The sequence below is a fragment of the Adiantum capillus-veneris genome, chromosome 9 (genome assembly GCF_014529385.1).
Source record: "Adiantum capillus-veneris isolate H3 chromosome 9, ASM1452938v2, whole genome shotgun sequence".
Classification (NCBI taxonomy): Eukaryota; Viridiplantae; Streptophyta; class Polypodiopsida; order Polypodiales; family Pteridaceae; genus Adiantum; species Adiantum capillus-veneris.
The window spans coordinates 22841401-22860456 of record NC_140939.1 but is presented as its reverse complement, the minus strand read 5'-3'; the positions used below and the strand labels follow the sequence as shown (position 1 = coordinate 22860456).

At 43.6% G+C, this 19056-nt stretch overlaps 1 protein-coding gene across 5 annotated transcripts in view; it reads left to right on the top strand.

The window, feature by feature from the left end:
* Positions 1 to 19056, top strand: part of LOC147450215 (uncharacterized) — a 120484-nt gene that overhangs the window by 86667 nt on the left and 14761 nt on the right. The window contains exons 2-3 of one of the 5 annotated variants that reach the window (XM_086520677.1): positions 10328 to 10532; positions 10606 to 10809. The exons of 1 other annotated variant lie outside the window; for it this stretch is intronic. In XM_086520677.1, coding sequence (XP_086376803.1) covers positions 10328 to 10532; positions 10606 to 10689 — 289 coding nt within the window. In that variant the 3' untranslated portion in view covers positions 10690 to 10809. Of the gene's footprint in view, positions 1 to 9422; positions 10272 to 10312; positions 10533 to 10605; positions 10810 to 19056 lie in introns of those variants that run through there. 3 more of the 5 variants (XM_086520676.1, XM_086520679.1, XM_086520678.1) reach the window with 3 other exon arrangements.

The window sequence follows — 19056 nt, the reverse complement described above, 5'->3', positions numbered from 1 at the left end:
GAGAGGAAGGCAACACATTTTATGACGGCTTTCCCTATTTTTTTTGGGCGTAGTGGGAAAAATGCTGGGGATTTTTTGGATAACTTGGAGATGGCTTTCCTTGTCTCTAGGAGGGATGACGAAGCATTGAAATTGAGAGCTTTTCCTTTGGTGCTCAAAGAAGAAGCTAGGGTATGGTTCCAGGCTCTAGATCCAACCCAAAGAGTTGATTGGGAGGGATTGAAGGCGGATTTCCTACGAATATTTCAACGAGCCAATTCGGCAGAAGAACTATGGCAATGGCTTCTAGCCCTTCATCAAGTTGACCCTCATGGTTATGCAACCTATGAGGAAGGTTTTCTGAAAATTTGGGGGCAATGGTCAGACTCACTAAACCCTGGTGAGCGAGCTCCCAATTGCCTCCAAAAGGATAGATTTATCTCAGGTTTGTACCCCTTGCTAAAGGAGAAGGTAAAGAGAAAATTTCCAAATACTTTTGAAGATGCCTTAAGAATTGCTAGGGAAAAGAATAGAAAGATTCTCTATCAAGCCCAAGCTGGCCAGCTAGCTTTGGGAGGCAATACCACAACTATGGAAGCTTCTCACATACCTCCAAATGTGCCTAATGCACCAGACCTCAAGAGAGGTCAACAAGAAGATATGCTCCAACAAATAAACAATCTCAAAAACCAGCTAGAGGCGTTGAGAGTAAATCTTGTGCAGGGTGCAAGAAGGCCTATTGAGGGAAATGGTGGTAATCGGCCACCAATGCGACGTCAAGCAAGGGAAATGTTGTGTTACAATTGTGGGGAAAATGGCCACGGCATGTATAATTTCCCTCATCCCAGAAGATATGACTACTCTGTCAGAGGTCCTCGACAACAAGTAAGTCCTCCCCGTGCTAGAGCTCAAGCACAAGAGCAACCGCAACCTCAAATTTTGCAGCCACCTCGTGCTCAAGCTCAAGCCCCTGCTACTCAACAAAATGTGAGCATCATAAGCATGGAGGAGGTCCTCAAGGGCAGAAGCAACCAGGAAGAAATAGCTAAAGGGAAGATGAAGATAGATGAAGTGGCTACAATGCCTATCAAACGTGTGCGTGTCCAAGTTGAAGTAAGTAAAGAAACAAGCAAGGATGCAAGCAATGAAGCAAGTACATCTCGGGCAACTAAAGATGAAGTCAAGAAGAGAAAGACCCGTACTAGGTCTCAAATTGACATCTCTGATTTCCCTATGGGATCTCGGACACAACCTTATGACTTGACAGCTGATGTGAGTTCTCAAGGACCAAAGATTACTTGGCCACAACTACTTCATATCTCCCCAAATCTGCAACGACAATGGTAAAAAATGGTGAGCACGAGGGAAAAGCGAAGTAAGCTAGTAAGTGTAATCAAAGCATATGGTCTCAAGGATATAGTGCCTTTGGTGGAGGCTCAAATCAAGGGACAACGGATTCCAAAAACTTACATTGACAGTGGAGCAGAGGTTTGTGTCATGACAGAAAATATAATGCATCAATTGGGTTTAGAGGTAATGGAATCATCAAACTTTAGGGCAAAAATGGCCAATAATGTCTCTGTCACTTGTGTGGGTGTAGTGAAAGCTTTGAGAGTTTCTGTTTTTGGAATCACCACAAAGGTTGATTCTTATGTGATGCCAGTAAAGGGAGAAGGATACCCCTTTATTTTAGGACGACCTTGGATCATGGGTATAGGAGCTAGGAAAGATTGGGCAACAGGAGACTTGGAGTTGAGGCCTCGCATGGGTGGCCATAGTCGGAAGGTGGTTTATAACTTGAAGAATGGGCGACAAGAGAACCTTGAACTAGAGATGTCAGCTGATGAGTGGAGCTCAAGTGGATGCTCCTCATCCATGGACGAGGAAGAGAGTTCAAGTGAAGAGAGTGATAGCACTCTCGAAGTCATGGGCGTCACCATAAAGTAAACTACCACATCAGAAGACAACCCAAGGATCCAAATGGAGAATGTGTGGGATGCCAGCCTAGAGAAGATGTTATCCAAGGATATAAAGGAAGAAGAAAAGGAGGGTTATGTAAATGTTCTCAAGAAGCATGCATCATTGTTTATTTCTGATTACACTCACATTACAGGTGTCACTGCAGTGAAGCATCATATCCATCTAAAAGAAGGGAGCAAGCCAGTAGTACAAAAACTAAGAAGATTAGGAGTTGTGCAACAAAATGCACTGTTGTCCGAGGTGAAGAGACTCTTAGAAGCAGGATTCATATACCCAGTAGGAGATTCAGAATGGGTCTCCCCAGTAGTGGTGAGGCCAAAGAAGAATGGTAAATGGCGAGTGTGCGTGGATTACAAGCCACTAAATGCTGCAACAAAGAGGGACCACTTCCCTCTCCCATTTCAAGATGAGATTCTAAATGAAGTAGCAGGCCATGAGTGATACACAGTGTGTGATGGCTACTCTGGCTACTTTCAAATACGCATTGCAGAGGAGGACCAGAAAAAGACTACTTTCATCACACCATGGGGCTGTTTTGCATTTCGAGTCATGCCTTTTGGTCTCACCAACGCTCCAGCCACCTTTCAACGATTCATGAACATGGTCTTCCAACCTTACTTTGGTAAGTCCATAAGGGTTTTCATAGATGACTTTTGTATTTACAGCTCCAAAAGTATGCATCTCGGCAAGATTGATGAAGGATTTACTCATTTAGCTAAGCTCGGTGGACAACTAAACAAGGAAAAATGTCACATTGGGAAAATCAAGGTTACACTATTGGGGCATGTAGTGTCCATTGATGGAATCAAGGTAGATCCTGAAAAGATAGAAACATTTCTAAATCTACCTTCTCCAACTTCCATCAAACAATTAATCTCTTTCTTGCAAAAGCTAAGATATTTGAGTAGGTTCATACACTTACTCTCCCAAGTGATATTTCCTCTACAACAGGCGACTCGTCAAGAGACGCTTGTTTGGAGTGAAGAAAGTGATGGGTATTTTAGGGAGATTAAAAAAACGTTAGGGTCACTCCCTATAATCCTCCAACCTTGTTGGGAAGAAACATTCTTTTTAAACCCTAGTGTGGGAGAAGAGGCCATTAGTGCTGCCCTCCTACAAAAAGATCCAAAAACATCCTTTATGAGGCCTGTGTATTTTGCTAGCCGCCTCATGGAAAACACAGAGAAGGCCTACACCCTAATGGAACAGCTAGTGTTAGCTCTCATGTTTGCGGTAACCAAATTTCGGCCATACTTGCTGCCGAAGAGGTTTGTAATTATCACTGTGGAGGATATGTTTCCCTATGCACTACAACATATGGAAATCTCTGACAAAATAGCAAAGTGGGTGGTGCGACTTCAAGAGTTTGATTATACAATACAGTTTGAAAGAACAACTCGAGCATGCTTAGCCGACATTTTAACAAACAAGTGCTATGAAAAAGTTTTCCATTTGAAGAGAAAGGAACTTCCACCACCTCCAGCTCTAGAGGCTTTGGTCAATGCTTATAGCCTCTACTTTGATGGAGCATACAAGAGAACCAAGGATAAGGCAGTTGCAGGCATCGTGGTCTTATCTCCATTGGGAGAGAGGATCCATGGTGAAGGGATCACTCTAGAAGATGTCCACTCCAACAATGAAGCAGAATATCAAGCTCTAATTCATGGCCTTTGTTGGTGCCTTGATAATTCAATTAAGAGATTAAATGCTTTTGGTGACTCCATGCTTTTGGTAAGGCAAATGCAACGTACATGGGCTTGCAAAAATGCCAGTCTCTCTACTAAAATGAGAGAAGCCAAAGCTCTTATGAGGAGATTTAGGGAGGCACAAGTACATCATGTGCCAAGAGACCAGAACAAGGATGCAGACCACCTAGCATCATCGAAGTTAAATGAGTCAATAGTGGGAGCAGTGGCCATCAAAATTCCACTTCAGCAAGGCAAGGAGGACTTAGAAGATATTATGCACATTCTGGAGCAAGGAGAGGCTCCTAAACACTTGAATGCAGGGGAAAGGCGATGGTTATCTAGGAAGGCTACCAGGTATCGCATAGTAAATGATAACTTGTATTGTCTTGGTAAGGATGGTGTGCTTAGGAGAGTGCCTTTGAAGAGTGAAATTGAAGAGATTTTCAAAGGTTGTCACAATGATATGTGCGGAGGACACTTTGCACACGACGTCACTAGTAGAAAGGTTCTACAAGCTAGGTTTACTTGGCGAAGTCTTCTTCGTGATGTCAAATACTGGTGTCAAACATGTGATGAATGTCAGAAAGCAGGACCACGACGGCTCATAGCTGAACCTCAGAACCCAATAAAGGTATATGGGCCCTTTGAGAAGTGGGGAATTGATGCCATAGGGCCTCTACCACGCACTCAGTCAGGTAAAGAGTACATCATCATGGGAGTAGACTACATGACTAGATGGGCTGAGGCTATGCCGACCAAGAGAATTACTGCTAAGGATGTGAGTCAATTCATCTTTGACCACATCTGTTGCCGGTTTGGCACCCCTCTTGAAATACCATCTGATAGAGAAACAGGGTTTAGAGAAGACTTGGTAGGAGAACTCATGCAGAAGCTAAATATTCAGCATCAACACTCTACTCCTCAGTGCAATGGTTTGGTGGAAAAGGTAAATGGAATCATTTGCAAAATTCTCACCAAACAGGTACATGCCAGGTGCCAAGATTGGGACAAACACCTGAATGGAGCTCTATGGGCCTATAGAACCTCCTTCAAAACCACATTAGGGTACACACCCTTTCATTTGGTTTATGGAAAGGAGGCGCTTTTGCCCATTGAAGTGAAGTTAACAAGTCTTCGAATATTGGGTAGCCAGGTAGGCTCTCAAAAGGAGAAAGTACATCAAAGGATCATGGATCTAGAGAGGCTGCAATTGGATCGTGAAGAAGCCATCAACCACTATTCTCAAGAAGCAGAGAAGCGCAGAGAAAAGCTCAACAAAAGCTAGCATCCAAAGACATCAAAAAGGGATCTCTGGTGCTTCAATATGACAATCGCTTCGACACTCGTAAGGATGGAAAGTTTCTTTTTCGATGGGAAGGCCCGTTCTTGGTCACCAAAAAGTTCAAAAATGGCTCTTACAGACTTCAAGACATTGATGGTAAAGTGCACAAGACCAGGACAAATGGATGGCGTCTAAAGCCTTATCACATCAGGATAAGGTCAGCTCAAGATCAAAGAAAGTAGGCTAGAGGCATAAATACCCCTAGCCAGGTTTGGGGGGCCTATGATCCGAGCCTATCACAAATTTTTGTTTACTATATTTTGTTGGTTTTCCTTGCTTCTAGAGGTTTACAATAAGAGAAAGAGTGAGAACAACCTCTTGGAAAAATTAAAAAAATGATTTGATGGGAATTTTTTCTTGACTAGTTCACTGGAGGTGAAAGGTAGAGGGAGAACCTAGTAGTAAAGGGAAGGGAAAATATGTAAATGTGAAAAGAAAAGATATGATGTGGTTGTGGAGCCATGCACCCATGATTCAAGGGTCATGAGTGGCTCATATCATCATGGCTTTGGAGCCATATGATGATTCAAACAGATGGGACCCAAGTGGAAGACTTGGTAAAGGAAGGAACCAGACACATGATTTTGCTAGATTTTAAAAAAATACTTCCACTCCGATCAAAGAAAAGTTGTCTTCATCAAAGTTGTAGCTGATGAGCTGGAGATTTTGACCATATTTGTTTTATAATTTTTGCATCTACGGTCTAGGAGATATGGCCAAAATGGCGGACGCCAATTTTTTTAACTGTGGTGGAGACCACCCCCTCTACCTTTACACACACACCCTTCCTTTTCCACATTGAGACCTTCTCTAAAAATCAGCCATTAGTCTTCTCACCCTCCCCTCCTTCCTCCTCTCTCTTGAGCTCAAAAAACCATCACAAATTCCTCTTCTAATCACCTCTCAAGTCATGCTTAATTTTGTTGTAATTCATAAGTTCTCATTCAACCCCTTTCTATTATTACTAGATATGCATTGATTTTATGTAGATTCTTTACATTTAAAATAAGGAAGCTCTTGGACTCGAGTTATGGAGGAAGGAGTGAACACAACACAAGTGATGATGGAGCCAATTAGTTGCAAATTGGCCAACAAATCACTTGGAAGGAGCTTCTTCATTGGTTGAATGTCCCTAATCAAGCTTCATTTGTACAAATTACACTTGGATCTTAACCTCACTCCTAATCACTCTCTTTCCTATATAAAGAGGCCTTCCCCTTTGTAATTTCAAGCCTCCCTTAGCCCCATTGAGTCTTTGTATCACTCACCATGAGCCCATAAAGCTCATTCATTCACTCTATTCTTGCACATTCTAGAGTGCAAATTGTTTTATGCTAGTAACCTCCCCTCCTCTTACTTATGTTAATTAAGAGAAATCTTTTATGTGTGTGTGAGAGTGCTTGATGTGATTTTGGCTAATCCTTGAGTGGTTGTTTAGTAATCTACATGCTATTTGTGTTGGGAGTGTTTGAAGTTATCCATTCCTTGTACACACACTAAGGTTAATGCTTCATTCATAGTGATCTCTCTCTCTCTCTCTCTCTCTCTCTCTCTCTCTCTCTCTCTCTCTCTCTCTCTCTCTCTCTCTCTCTCTCTCTCTCTCTCTCTTTGTGTAGCGGTCCTAGTCCACGCTTCCAAGACTAGGTGGTGCCCTCATCCCATTTCCCTTGTGGCACAATGGAGTTTGTTTTGGTGCAAAGCCCGCCATTCCAAATTTCCTTCGTCACCATGACTCCCTTTAGCATTAAGCTGAGATTCACATGCTTGGGCCATTCCTCTACCACGTCCATGACCACGACCACCACCTCTAAGAAGACTAAGTCGCAATTCTTGCATCATGGTCATCACGTCTTACATATTTTGTGTAACTGTTTAGTATTAGAAACCCTCTGAGCAGGTTGGGCTACAGTCTCTACTTGATTTCCCTCATTTTGGCCACCATTTCTTTGCATAGGGACCGCTTTCCCATACTCCTTAATTCTTTGAGCCTTCCATTCTTTCTCCCTGGCGATACTGACTGCTTCCTTGAAGGTAGCGGGCCTTTTTAGCTCAACTTTAAGCTTCAAACTTTCTTTTAAGTGTGCCACAAAACGGTCCTTCCTTAACATGGATGGAGCTATTTTATTTTCCAAAGCTCAGGCCCATTTATCCCATAAATGGGTGAACTGCATGACAAAATCATCAACACTTTGTTTAACCTTTTGAGTGTACCCCAAAATTTCATGGCAAACTTCATGAGGCACTTCAATGGATTTGTACGATGCCGAGATATCTTGCTTCACACGATTGTAGTCCAAAACCACCCCTAGAGTTTGTGCATGCACCAACTCTTCATGATTGTGTAACCAGACTTTTGCCTCATCCTGTAAACTATATTGCAGTAGTCGCAACAATATAGCTAGGTCTAGTATACTTTTCATTAATCAATGGACTTCCAATTTTCCAATAATAGTTTGTGCATTCTCGTTAGGCCATCCATGACACTGTGGAAACTTGTCCCCATGCTTGATTGCCACAAAACACTTAGATGTGATGTCAAAAGCTCAAGGGATGTCATCCACCTCACACTGGGTAACTTGGTTCCCGAGTGCTTCACTTCACAAAATCTCACAACCCTCCAAAGGATGCAATCAAATTACACGACCGCCTCAAGTGTTTTCCACAATTTGCACATACATAGGCGGCTGTCCATAAGGACCCACATCCCTTTTACAGTCTTTGCCTATAGAATAGACATATTTCACAAGAATTGGAGCATGGGATAACTTTCTCCTCCGTGGGGGCACCAAAACAATGTTATCATGCAAATGACAGGTGCCTCTATAGCCTTGCACGAGTCACACCGTCGGAAGGAAGAACTATTGCACGGTCGAAAACACATGTGATAAACACCTATAGAGATTTATGAAAAACCCTTCAAGCATGAGATATGCTCAAAATTAGGAGCTTGTCTCGTGGAGATGTCCGTAGAGTATCCATAGGCAAAAAATAGATGAAAGATGAAGAAGTTATGGCCGCTCGAAACCGGGGGTGTTCTCTTTCTTGCTCAAAAATAAATTCTTTGGAAGTTGTGTAGGTGTTGCCAATATGAAAATGGGGCTCCCTTATCTTGTATTCCCCAAAAATCTTCTCTCTCTTCTCAACGAACAAGGATTCCTTTGCGGGCATCTTTTAATTGGCTCATTTTTTGCCTTTTCTGGGCAAAAAATGAGGTGTCGGTGACCCTTTGGCCAAGGGAATGGGGTGGGGGCAAGTGGCCGGGGACCAAAATGGGATGGCCAGATGGGTAAGAACTCAAAAATGTGCTACCTTCCTCCCCATGAGCCCATGAGCCCCTTCTTATCAAGGCTTGAGAGCTCCTCACAAAGTGATACACCCATAATGGGCTCCCCCTTTAGCTTATATAACTCCCCATTTCCCACTTTTTCCTTTTGTGGGATAATCTCCCCGCCACATGGCACTTCCTCCTCAATCTTCCCAAAACCCTTGTGCCCAATAAATTTCAAGATTTCCTCCCAAGCAAGAGAGCTTCTTGGACAAACTTCCCCCAAGCATAACTTGCTACTCCACTCACCAAATGACACACCGTAACACACGGCTTGGAGCCCAAGTCCTCGACTACTTTTAGAATTCTCAAACCTCAATATTTCTAATTCCAATCATCAAGTTGGCCCAGTTGCTTTTGTGGAATGCACCCGCAATCACTTTCTAAATTGAGACCACCCACTTCGGATGCTCATAACCGTTTGGAGGTGATAACAACATACAAGTGCCCACCTAGCCAATGCGCCCGTCGGGTCAGCCGGCCAAAGTTTTGATGTGGTCACATTATTTTTTCGATGTTTAATACACCAAACCCTGTAAAAGCTTAATGTCAATCGTCTATGTCAAGTCTAAGTCAAAGATGTAATTTTTCCAATGATGTATGTAAAGGTCCATGAGAAGTTGGCCTCCGGCCACTTTAGAAAGCCCTAGGTATATAATACACTAAGGTTAGTGTGAAAGGGAGATTATCATTAGGAGAAAGCTGGACTCACTTTTGGACCTTTCAGTTCTAGAGAGAGAGTGGCGCTCGACCAATGAGGAAGAGGCTAACGTTACGTTGAAAATCGACATTTTGGAGTCAAGCTCTTTTAAAAAAAAGGGAGGAAATTTTATTTTGGTTCATCAAACTGCACAATTTCACGCTTTCAAGGCATAAATGCCGTAAGTCATACTAACTATGTACCGAGGAATTTCAGAACTTTCATTGAAGACTCTATCTAGTACTTTGTTCCCACCCAAATATGATTTTGAGTAGCTCTACTTCCCTCTCAAAACTTCTTCCCTTTTTTATATTTGCGCTAACCTTTTTGTGTATTCATTCTACTGCACACCATGTCTACTTATCGAAGGCCTAGCACTACGATTGACTCTGTTAGCATTTTTAACAGTTATACTACAGACGATCAAGCATGGATTCCATCTCGTATAACTATCGGAAGTTGGATTCTACTGCAAACTAGGAGGAGGAAGAGGAGGCAACGCAATGATTTCGTGGAGGCTTTCAAGGGTCAAGTTGAAGAGTTTAAAGTGTGTGCACAAAGCAAGCGGGTGAAAGAGGTCCTCATACAACATGCTTTCCAGCATGCAGAATTAAGGTTGCAAACATCTCCTCCAAGTTTTCAAAGGCATCGACCCAACTATGAGTTATTTCAGCATCTCTCTTAGTGCATGATTATATTCGAATATTAAGTGGTGGATACCATCTTTGGTATGTTTCAGATATTTATCCATAGAATAGGACAGATTGGCAACCAATTGAGAGTATAGTTGGGATTTTTGATGCTTTCCATGCATTTATTGGTGAGCAAATGTACCGAGGAAGACAACACTAGGAACTTGCAAATAATGGAATTTTCTTTTATGATATGTCATATGTGGAACCGAGAACTTCCATTGGTTGGGGTCGTGTAGCTCCTTTGTCACTTCCATCCTTTGACAGCAAGGATTGGTCCCTGCCTACTTCGCAAACTAGTGAAAGCTTCAGGAATAAGTTGTTTCAGGATATACAAAAGTCCCTCAAGTATTCAATTGCCACAAAAATAGTTCGGCTCGCACTATTTATGCCTCTTGAAGTGTTTGCAGATTTTTTCTTCGATGAGCAAATAAGAACTACCGCAACAATGTTCATTTACAAGTCTGAGAGCTATTTAGACTTTTTAGATGATAACTGGAATAGGAAACAATCACATAACAAAATCTGTATTTTGCAAAAGAAGTTCATAATTTTCAAGCTCATTATAAGCTCTCAAAATTTCTTAGTATCGTTTTACTATATTAGATATCATCTTCTTAGTGGGCAGCTTATTCCACTCGACCAAGATATAGAGAAAAGCCTCGAGAACAAATCTTTATCAATGGAGCTCTACTTTCGAGACAGCCTACTTACTGTGATGGAGACAATGTCAAGCCCAACTCTGGCACAGCTCGGGATAGATCTTACATGTGAAGAACTTCCACTTTTGCATGAATTGTATGCATTCAGTCTCAACAATAGAAAGGTGCTTACTAAATCGATAAATTTTGATTGTCTTTAATACACTATGACTAAATCTAACTTTTTCTTCTTTTCAGATTCTAAGGCGCAAGGAGAAAACAACATTGTGCAAGGAGTCACTAACAAATACACTTCACTTAATTGCTTCCACTGAAAGCTAGGTTACATACCTTGTGCACGCAAAGAGCTTTGATGCCATGCAAACCATGATGTACTCTTCAAAATGACTAATGAAGAGATATTTTTTGGCGGTCAAACAATGTTTCAAAAATGTACATTTTCAATGTTTTAAAACTTTAAATATTGTGTTGTTTCTGTCAAGAGTAATTTGCTCCCTTTCCCTGCTACTCTCTTCTCCCCCGGTTTGTGCCACTCGTCCCCTATCTTCTCCCCCGGTTTGTGCCACTTGTCCCTTGCCCTCTGCTCCGGTTGCTCCCCTGCCCTCTGCTCCCCTTGCCCTCTACTCCGGTTGCTCCCTTGCACTGTGCTCCGGTTGCTCCGTTGCCCTCTGCTCCGGTTGCTCCCCTGCCCTCTGCTCCGATTGCTGCTACCTCTGCCTCTGGGGACGCTGGTCTCGGGCATCCTTTCGCGTCGCTCGAAATCATGGGCCTCTTCCATGGCTTCCCATGCTTCTTGCCCATGTGAATCTTCCCGTTGTTCTTGCTCTTGCCGTCGACGTGCAACCCATTCCTCTACTTCTGTGGCGTCCGCATAATATTGGTGTATTGCTTCTTGCATATTTCGAACTTCTTCTTGAGTCTGATTATGGCATTGCGTCATTTCGTTAATGCGAGCCTCTTCGAACTCGTCAGCTCTCACCGCTTCCTCTCTTGTGCGTTTGTTTACCGAGATTATAATATGCTGGATGGCCATTACAGAAAAATGTCCCACATCGTTGTTGGTGTAGTTATGTAATCGAAGTTCCTGTAGAAGCGTGATACATACATCTGTTACTTCATTCATACGTTGCAACAAACAATAAAACAGCAGATTACTTACGTTCGGTACATCCATAATTTGACTGATGAGCAACATGGAATTCAAAAAGGTTCGCGAGCCACAGCTATAGTCATCAGTCTGCGTAGGCACGGTTACCCATTTGTGCTTGACTACATTTCCTAGATCATGTTCTAACAAAAGATGCTCTACACAACATACAAGTTTTTTCGCGGCACTACATACATAACCACTTGAGTCAGCAACACATTGCAAAGAGACACTACACTGCGTTCCAAATGGACCTTACGTTTTTACACGACCTTGTCTAGAGGGCGTTCTTTGCCCTTGAGTTTGCGTAGTAAACAATCTTAGCTTCCATGTCAAATAACATCAGACTCCAATGATCACTACAAAGATACCATCAAAGATGAGGAGAGATTCGCAAAACAAGATGTTTTTTACAAGGCAAGAAAATACTCACAATTGATTGTACGCAGTGACCAGAATGCGCGCTAGATCAAAGTTGACTCTGCTAAACCAGTTCATCAGACTCAAAAAGGAAACTGAGTTGTTCTTCAGATAAGGCGATATCAGCGGATCTATTACGTATACTTTCTCTTGAACCTCAGGGGGCAGAAGCGAGACAACGTGGCTAACATGAACAAATGGCAAAGATTAGACTTGAACACTAAGTGAGTCAATATCGAGCGATTGGGGCAGCAATTGAATTCCATATGCCACTGATTCGCTTGGTATTGACCCATGTCTTGGCTAAAATGAAGAAGAACTTGATGACTATCGCAAAGACATGGGTCAATCCCAAGCGAGTCAGCGGCGGATTCCAATTCCATAAGCAACTGACCCGCTTGGTATTGACCCATGTCTTTAAGGTAGTGAACCATTATAAAGAAAAACTTCGCAACAACTGCCATAGAGACATGGGTCAATACCGAGCGAGTAGCACCAAAATTCAATTTCATTAGCCACTGTCTCGCTTGGTATTGACCCATGTCTTGGTAGAGACCCATTTAATGAGCATAAGAATTAAAGAGCATGAAAATTACCACAAAGCAACATTGACAACCTCATTTGTTGCGAGCGAGCCGGTGAAATTGCGCATGCACATGAAGTCTACATTATCAAGGTTGGTAATGCAGGCCTCCTCTGACCTTGCAGGCGCTGTATGTGTGCATGTAGAGGCGCTAAGCTCAAAAAAATTCTCAACTCCTCTTCATTCTCCTCGTTGATTTGCTCTAAAATAATTGACTCATCCGATACGTTTTATGGTCCTTCTGATGCAGAGCCTTTCCCTTCCCTTTCTTGAGCTGGCTCCCTGGCTGCCTCAGGCTCCTCCCTAACAGCCTCCCTAATAGCCTCAGGCTCCGGATAATTTTCCTTCAATATTGGTTGCTCGATAGATGCCTCAGGCTCCACCCTGACCTGCTCTTGTCTCTCATCATCCACGATGGGCTGCGGATCCTCCATGACTTGCTCATTTTGTGTCTAGCTGGCTCCTCGATAACTATCTCTGTTTCTTCCATGACTGCCTCGGGGTCCACTCTGGCTTGCTCTTGCTGGCTTGCTCTTGGCCCTCTGCGGCTATCTCAGCCTGCCCATGTGTGTCATTTTTCTTGACCCATGATCGGGTCCTTCTGCTCTTTGTTTCAGCCCTAGACGGCTCTGTCTGTCGTGCATGAGGATGGAGAGGGGGGATGTTGAGAATATCCATGGTTTTGCTATCCCGGATAGGCACTGGCTGAAGCAGCTCATCGTAGCGGAAGCGAAGCCTACGAAGAGTATCAAAATCCCGCGGCATGATAGTGACGCGGTGTGCATGGGCAGCCAGGATATATCCATCGCTGAAGAGTTCCACGAGGTAGTCTTCAGCAATTTCTTGAAGGCAGAGGAGTGCACTGCTGGCCCATCGCATGCCAACTCTCCACTGCTCGCAAATCTCCCGCATTACTCACTGGAAAGGGAGACGTGGAATAGCAGGTTGAACGTGTCATTCTATCTTGCGCAGGTCTTGCAGTACACCTCTTTGCGCCTCATATCGGCGTCTTCTTGCTTGAGCATTCAAAGATTCACCTGTTGCCCTCCTAGCGTAGGCCTTTACACGAGGCATCTCTACAAATACAATAACACCAAAAGACAATTCATTTGTCAGCACAAGGGGCTTCAGATTTAAGAAAAGGTCAGTACCAAGCAAAAACATGGATAGGAAAGAGTTTCCTTGCCTTATTCGCTCGGTAGTGACCTCAGAAAATAGTAATGGTAGACATGACTTAGATTTTTTGAGGTCACTACCGAGCGAATAGGTGCATAGGAAAGAGTTTTCCTTGTGTTATTCGCTCGGTAGTGACTTCAAAAATAGTAATAGCAGATATCACTTACATTTTTTGAGATCACTACCAAGTGAACAGGTTTGCAACCCCTGCAACGAAATACCTTATTCGTTGGGTGGTGACCTCAGAAAAGTGTACAAGCAAGCGAACAGGTTTGCATCCGCTGATACAAAATACCAATGTGAAGGAGATCTTAAATCGATGCGGTTCTAACTGTCATGTCATTCCCTCCCATCACCTCCCCTAATATCAGGGGGATGGTACCATTGATTCTCTCTCTCATGTCCACCTCCCATGAAACCTCATGGCAGTACCACCCCTCATAGACCACTCACTCATAAGCCAGAGCCCAGGCTCTGCTTTTTAGGCATTTTTGAAAGTCTATTTAAGAAGCAGTTGTTTCAGAACCTCCCTCAGGGTTTTGCAAATCAACTAAAAGAATCTTAGGATAGTGGCGATGCCTTTCCAAGGTATACTCCCGCAGCGCCACCAACACCGCATTCGGGCCCTCCTCATGAGGTCCCCCCTTGGCCCTCCCCCGATGTTACCTGTAATGTTCTCGACCGAAACAGCTCGGGAGTGGCTGCTGTCAACACGGGAGTATATTCTCAAGGTAAGCCACTGATAATTCTTTGCTTTCTACTCCAAATTTCCAAGCTCCTAGTTTGAAGAGCTTACTTGCTAAATGCTCTGTGCAGGATGCTAGCCTGAAGACATGCAGCAATTGCTCGCCGAGAATGGCTCTATGGAGGCAATCATTAATTGGCTTCAGGAAATGAAGGATGAAGTGCTTGACCTAGCCAGTAAATATGAGGAAGCCATTAAATTTGCAAACAGGCTTTGAAAAGAGATAGCCTGGCTGTGAAGAAACCCCCGAAAATTAATAGGCCACTCTTTGTAAAGTCTGAAGTGTTTTCTAACTCAAACCCGGTGTTCAGTTATAATTTTTTTTCTTTCTTATAAAATCAAAAGGGTATTTGGCAAAAGAAAACCCTAAATCCACAACAAGCAGGGTTTACCTTCCGCTTATTTGCTTAGTAATGACATCTATACTAGAAGACATCACTTAACTTTTCTTTTGGTCAGTACCAAGTGAATAGGGCCCTTCGGACTAAGTGACCTTACCTTATTCGCTTGGTACTGACCAACTACACAAAATACAAGCGCACTGGACCGAAATCAAAACGCGTATTTGGCAAAAGAAAGCCCTAAATCCGCAATAAGCAGGGGTTACCTTCCCCTTATTTGCTTAGTATTGACCTCTGTACTAGCAGACATCACTTAAATTTTCTTTTGGTCAGTACCAAGCAAATAGGACCCTTCGAACTAAGTGACCTTACCTTATTTGCTTGGTACTGAACAACTACACAAAATACAAGCGCACGAGACCGAAATCAAAAGGCGTATTTGGCAAAAGAAAACCCTAAATCCACAACAAGCAGCGGTTACCTTCCCCTTATTTTCTTAGTATTGACATCTGTACTAGCAGACATCACTTAAATTTTCTTTTGGTCAGTACCAAGCGAATAGGGCACTTTGGACTAAGTGACCTTACCTTATTCGCTTGGTACTGACCAACTACACAAAATACAAGTGCACAGAAGGGTAGTAAGTAGCATACCTCTTCACTGTGTGTAGAGTTCCGCCTCGCTGAAGCACTACAGAACAAGAGTAAGAGAAGGAGGATGCGCAAGAGTAAGAGGTGATGGAGTTTGCTTACCGCGTAGCGTCGATGGGGGTAAAGTTAATTAGAATGATGCGCAGTAGAGGATGCAAAAAGAGGCAGAATAGTTGAAACTTGAGATGTTTGGCGGGGGTAATGCCTCAACTTAGAATGCTTAACTCGGGGAGGGTGACAAATTCACTTATGCGCGAGATTGCGGTTGGTGAATCGTACTACATGGGAATCTGAGACCATTTAATATTGGTTGTCCTTGAGAGCGTAGCCCACGTGCCTTTTTGAGTGAGTGTTAAGGGTCACACAGACACCAATCGCCCTTGCAGCCGCCATCTCCATCTCCATCTCGCACCTTCTACTTGGCCAGCTCTCTTGCCTTTGCCTTTTCTGAGCCCTTCCTCTTGGCCAGCTCTCGTGATCCTGCGTTTAGAGTCAGACACCGATCGCCCTTGCATTTGCCATCGCCTTTGCATTCGCCATCACCTTTATATTTTTTGCGCTCTTCCCCTTGGCCAGCTCTCCTGATCCTACGTTGAGTGACCTCCACTGGGTCGAGTCCTTTGCTGCCGCGTCGCCATCGCCATCGCCATCGCCCCCCTCTGGTTCTTGTTGTTGGTGGCCTATGACATCACCATCCAACTCAGTGCCATTGGATATTGCAGAGACAGGTTCTTTCTCTCTACCTCTCCCTTTCCTGTGTGTTGTTAACTATGTGCACACCGAAGCCACTGCGTTCGGGTAAAAACGCATGCATGGTTGGAATAATTACTCATTATGTGACCGTATCGCATTCATGGTTGGAATAATTACTCCTTATGTGGTGACCGTATCGCATTCATGGTTGGAATCATCACTCCTTATGTGACCGTGTTTGAGTTTGGGCAAAGTGAGTGAGTAGGCCTATAAATCTATCACTGATAACATAATATGCTCTATTCTTATCCACCTGTTCCGAATGCCACAAGACAGAACCAAGCAAATAGGGCCCTTCTGAGATTCTTGGGGGGCCTACTCACTTGGTACTGACTCAACTAACGTCACCACTTATGACATTAGCGCACGGGACATAACCCGTCGATAGGGCCATTCGGTGATTCTTCGGGCCCCTACTCCATTGGTTTTGACTCAACTAACGTCAAATCTTATGACATTAGCACATGGGACAGAACCAAGCGAATAGAGTCCTTCAGAAATTCTTGGGGCCCCTACTCGCTTGGTTCTGACTCAACTAACGTCAACTCTTATGACATTAGCACACGGGACGGAACTAAGCGAAGAGGGTCCTTCGGAAATTCTTGGGGACCCTACTCGCTTGGTTCTGACTCAACTAACGTCACCTCTTATGACATTAGCCCACGGGGCCGAACCAAGAAAAATAGGACATTGAGGGGTACTCGAGGCCCAACATTCTCTTTGTTATGACACCAAATAGTTTTGGCTTGCTTTTTCTTTCAGTCATGGGGATCATAGTCCTGGAGACAGACGTGAGCGAGGATACATGTGAAGAAAAACTATTCACATTCTTATAAAACGCCCGTGCTCATCACCGTGCACTAGAACTATCAGGAATGTTCAATGCAGAGTTTTCTATACAGAGGATTATAGATTGCTCCTTTGAGTACCTACAAAACCATTTGCAACAGTATGAGGCAGTCACTTGTGAGAGTTCCATGACAGTTGATGGCATGAGATATGTGCACCCTGCCGACCTTGACCCTGACAAGAGTGCTTCAAGGATACTGAATCGTTGTCTTGAAAAGTGTCCCTCCAATGCACTGCTTGTACAAGACAGTTGTATGAAGCACATAAAAAAATGTCGCTTATTGGAATTCTACCATGGGTTTGTCTGTTACTTATACTTGCAGACGAATGGCGAGTCAGAGACTTCGCAGTCAAGAACTTTTGGTAGTTGTCCATTGGCACCGGAGGAAGAGGTAGAGGATGTGGAGGTGCAATTCAACCCAGAAGAAGAGCGGGAAGAGGTACTAAAGGAAACATTTGATGCAGGCTTAACTCTTGTTTCTCTTGCGGATGCAGCAATAGGGTGCAAGGAAGAAAGCCCAAGTATGTAAGCGACTTTGCCTCTGAATTGTGCTCCCAGCTTTGCTATGGCGGGCAACACCCACTATGTTCTGCTCACATATATCATGCATGAGCTCAATATACAGGAGGACTACTGCCTAGTGGCAATTAAAAAATTTTGTGAGGCAGACATGGGGTTTGTGGACGATGATGGAGTGGCCCAATATCTTATTGCTGACACAGCTGTCCGTGACTCACAGTTCACTTCAGGGTCGCAACTGATTAAAGATACATTCAATGAGGCGAAGTCCGGAGAGGCCAATTTGCCAACAACAGATGAGCAGTTTGATTTGACAACAAAACAACTCGGCTTGAAAAACATGGGTAGACACGTGGCACCCGAAGATCATGTAATGAATAGTAAGTCTATTCACTTGTGGGGGAGATCGATGCTGGAAATGGACGAGAATCAGATGGTAGCTTTTGTCATGCATTCAGATCGTATTAGAGATGGCCGAGTGATAAAATATCATGAACATTTTTTTTTGTTGCCAGGTGCTAGTGTATGACGATAGTTTCCTTAGAAGAGTGGGAGGCTCATGGCAAGGGCTTGTCACTGGAGTCCAAGGAAAGGATGCGGCGTTGTCTCACTACATCGGGCGTTTCAACCACAAAAAGGTTTGTAGAAAAAATTCAAGTACTTGACAATTGTACTCATCTCACTTACGGCCCATAAATTCATTGAAATTATTATGTAGATCATAATATACCACAAGGAATACTCCGATGACAATGCAAAGTTCCCACTGTTTGCAATGAAATCTATTACAAGATTGTGTGGTGGGCACCTCCTCCCACTAAAAGCAGAAAGAGTAATTCTGATTGAAACACAGTTTTCTCTACGTGTATTTGGCATTGGGTATGGGTGTCAGGCACTAAGATCCCCCTATTTCATGTCCTACATAGCTCAAGCTCTGGCTGCAGGGGTTGAAGACCCGGAAAGCTTAGATCCATACAATAAGCGGTTGTTTCTGAGGGAAAGAAGACGCATGATACCCGTGGGGATGCTGCCATCAACAGAGGAACGAGCTCGTCTACAGAGCTTGCACATCGAAGAGGTACAAAGTGAGGAGGAAGGAAGTGCATCGAAGAGGATAAAAACGACGGGCTCAGGTCTATCTTCTCCGGCTCCTGACTCATGACCGGCGCCACCTCGCATGGCGCTCCGCCGCATTTGAAACTCCCCAAGCCATCTGTTTCTTCTCTTTGCGGATGTGTTGTAAAGACCGTGTAATTTCTGAACTCTTAAGAAGTTCCTTCTGCCTTGCTCTATGGTTTAGTCGTCTATAAGTCCATTGGTGTAACTCTAATAGGCTATTGGCCTTTTCTTTTCCTCCCCCATGTCGAGTGTGCTTAAAATAACCTGTTCTTGCTATGTAGTGGGTTTTTTCCATGCCTTGTGTGGACCATATTGATAGTGATCCGTATGTCTTGGCAAAATATGGACCATGGTTGAACAGTATGTGCTGCATTGAAATAAAACA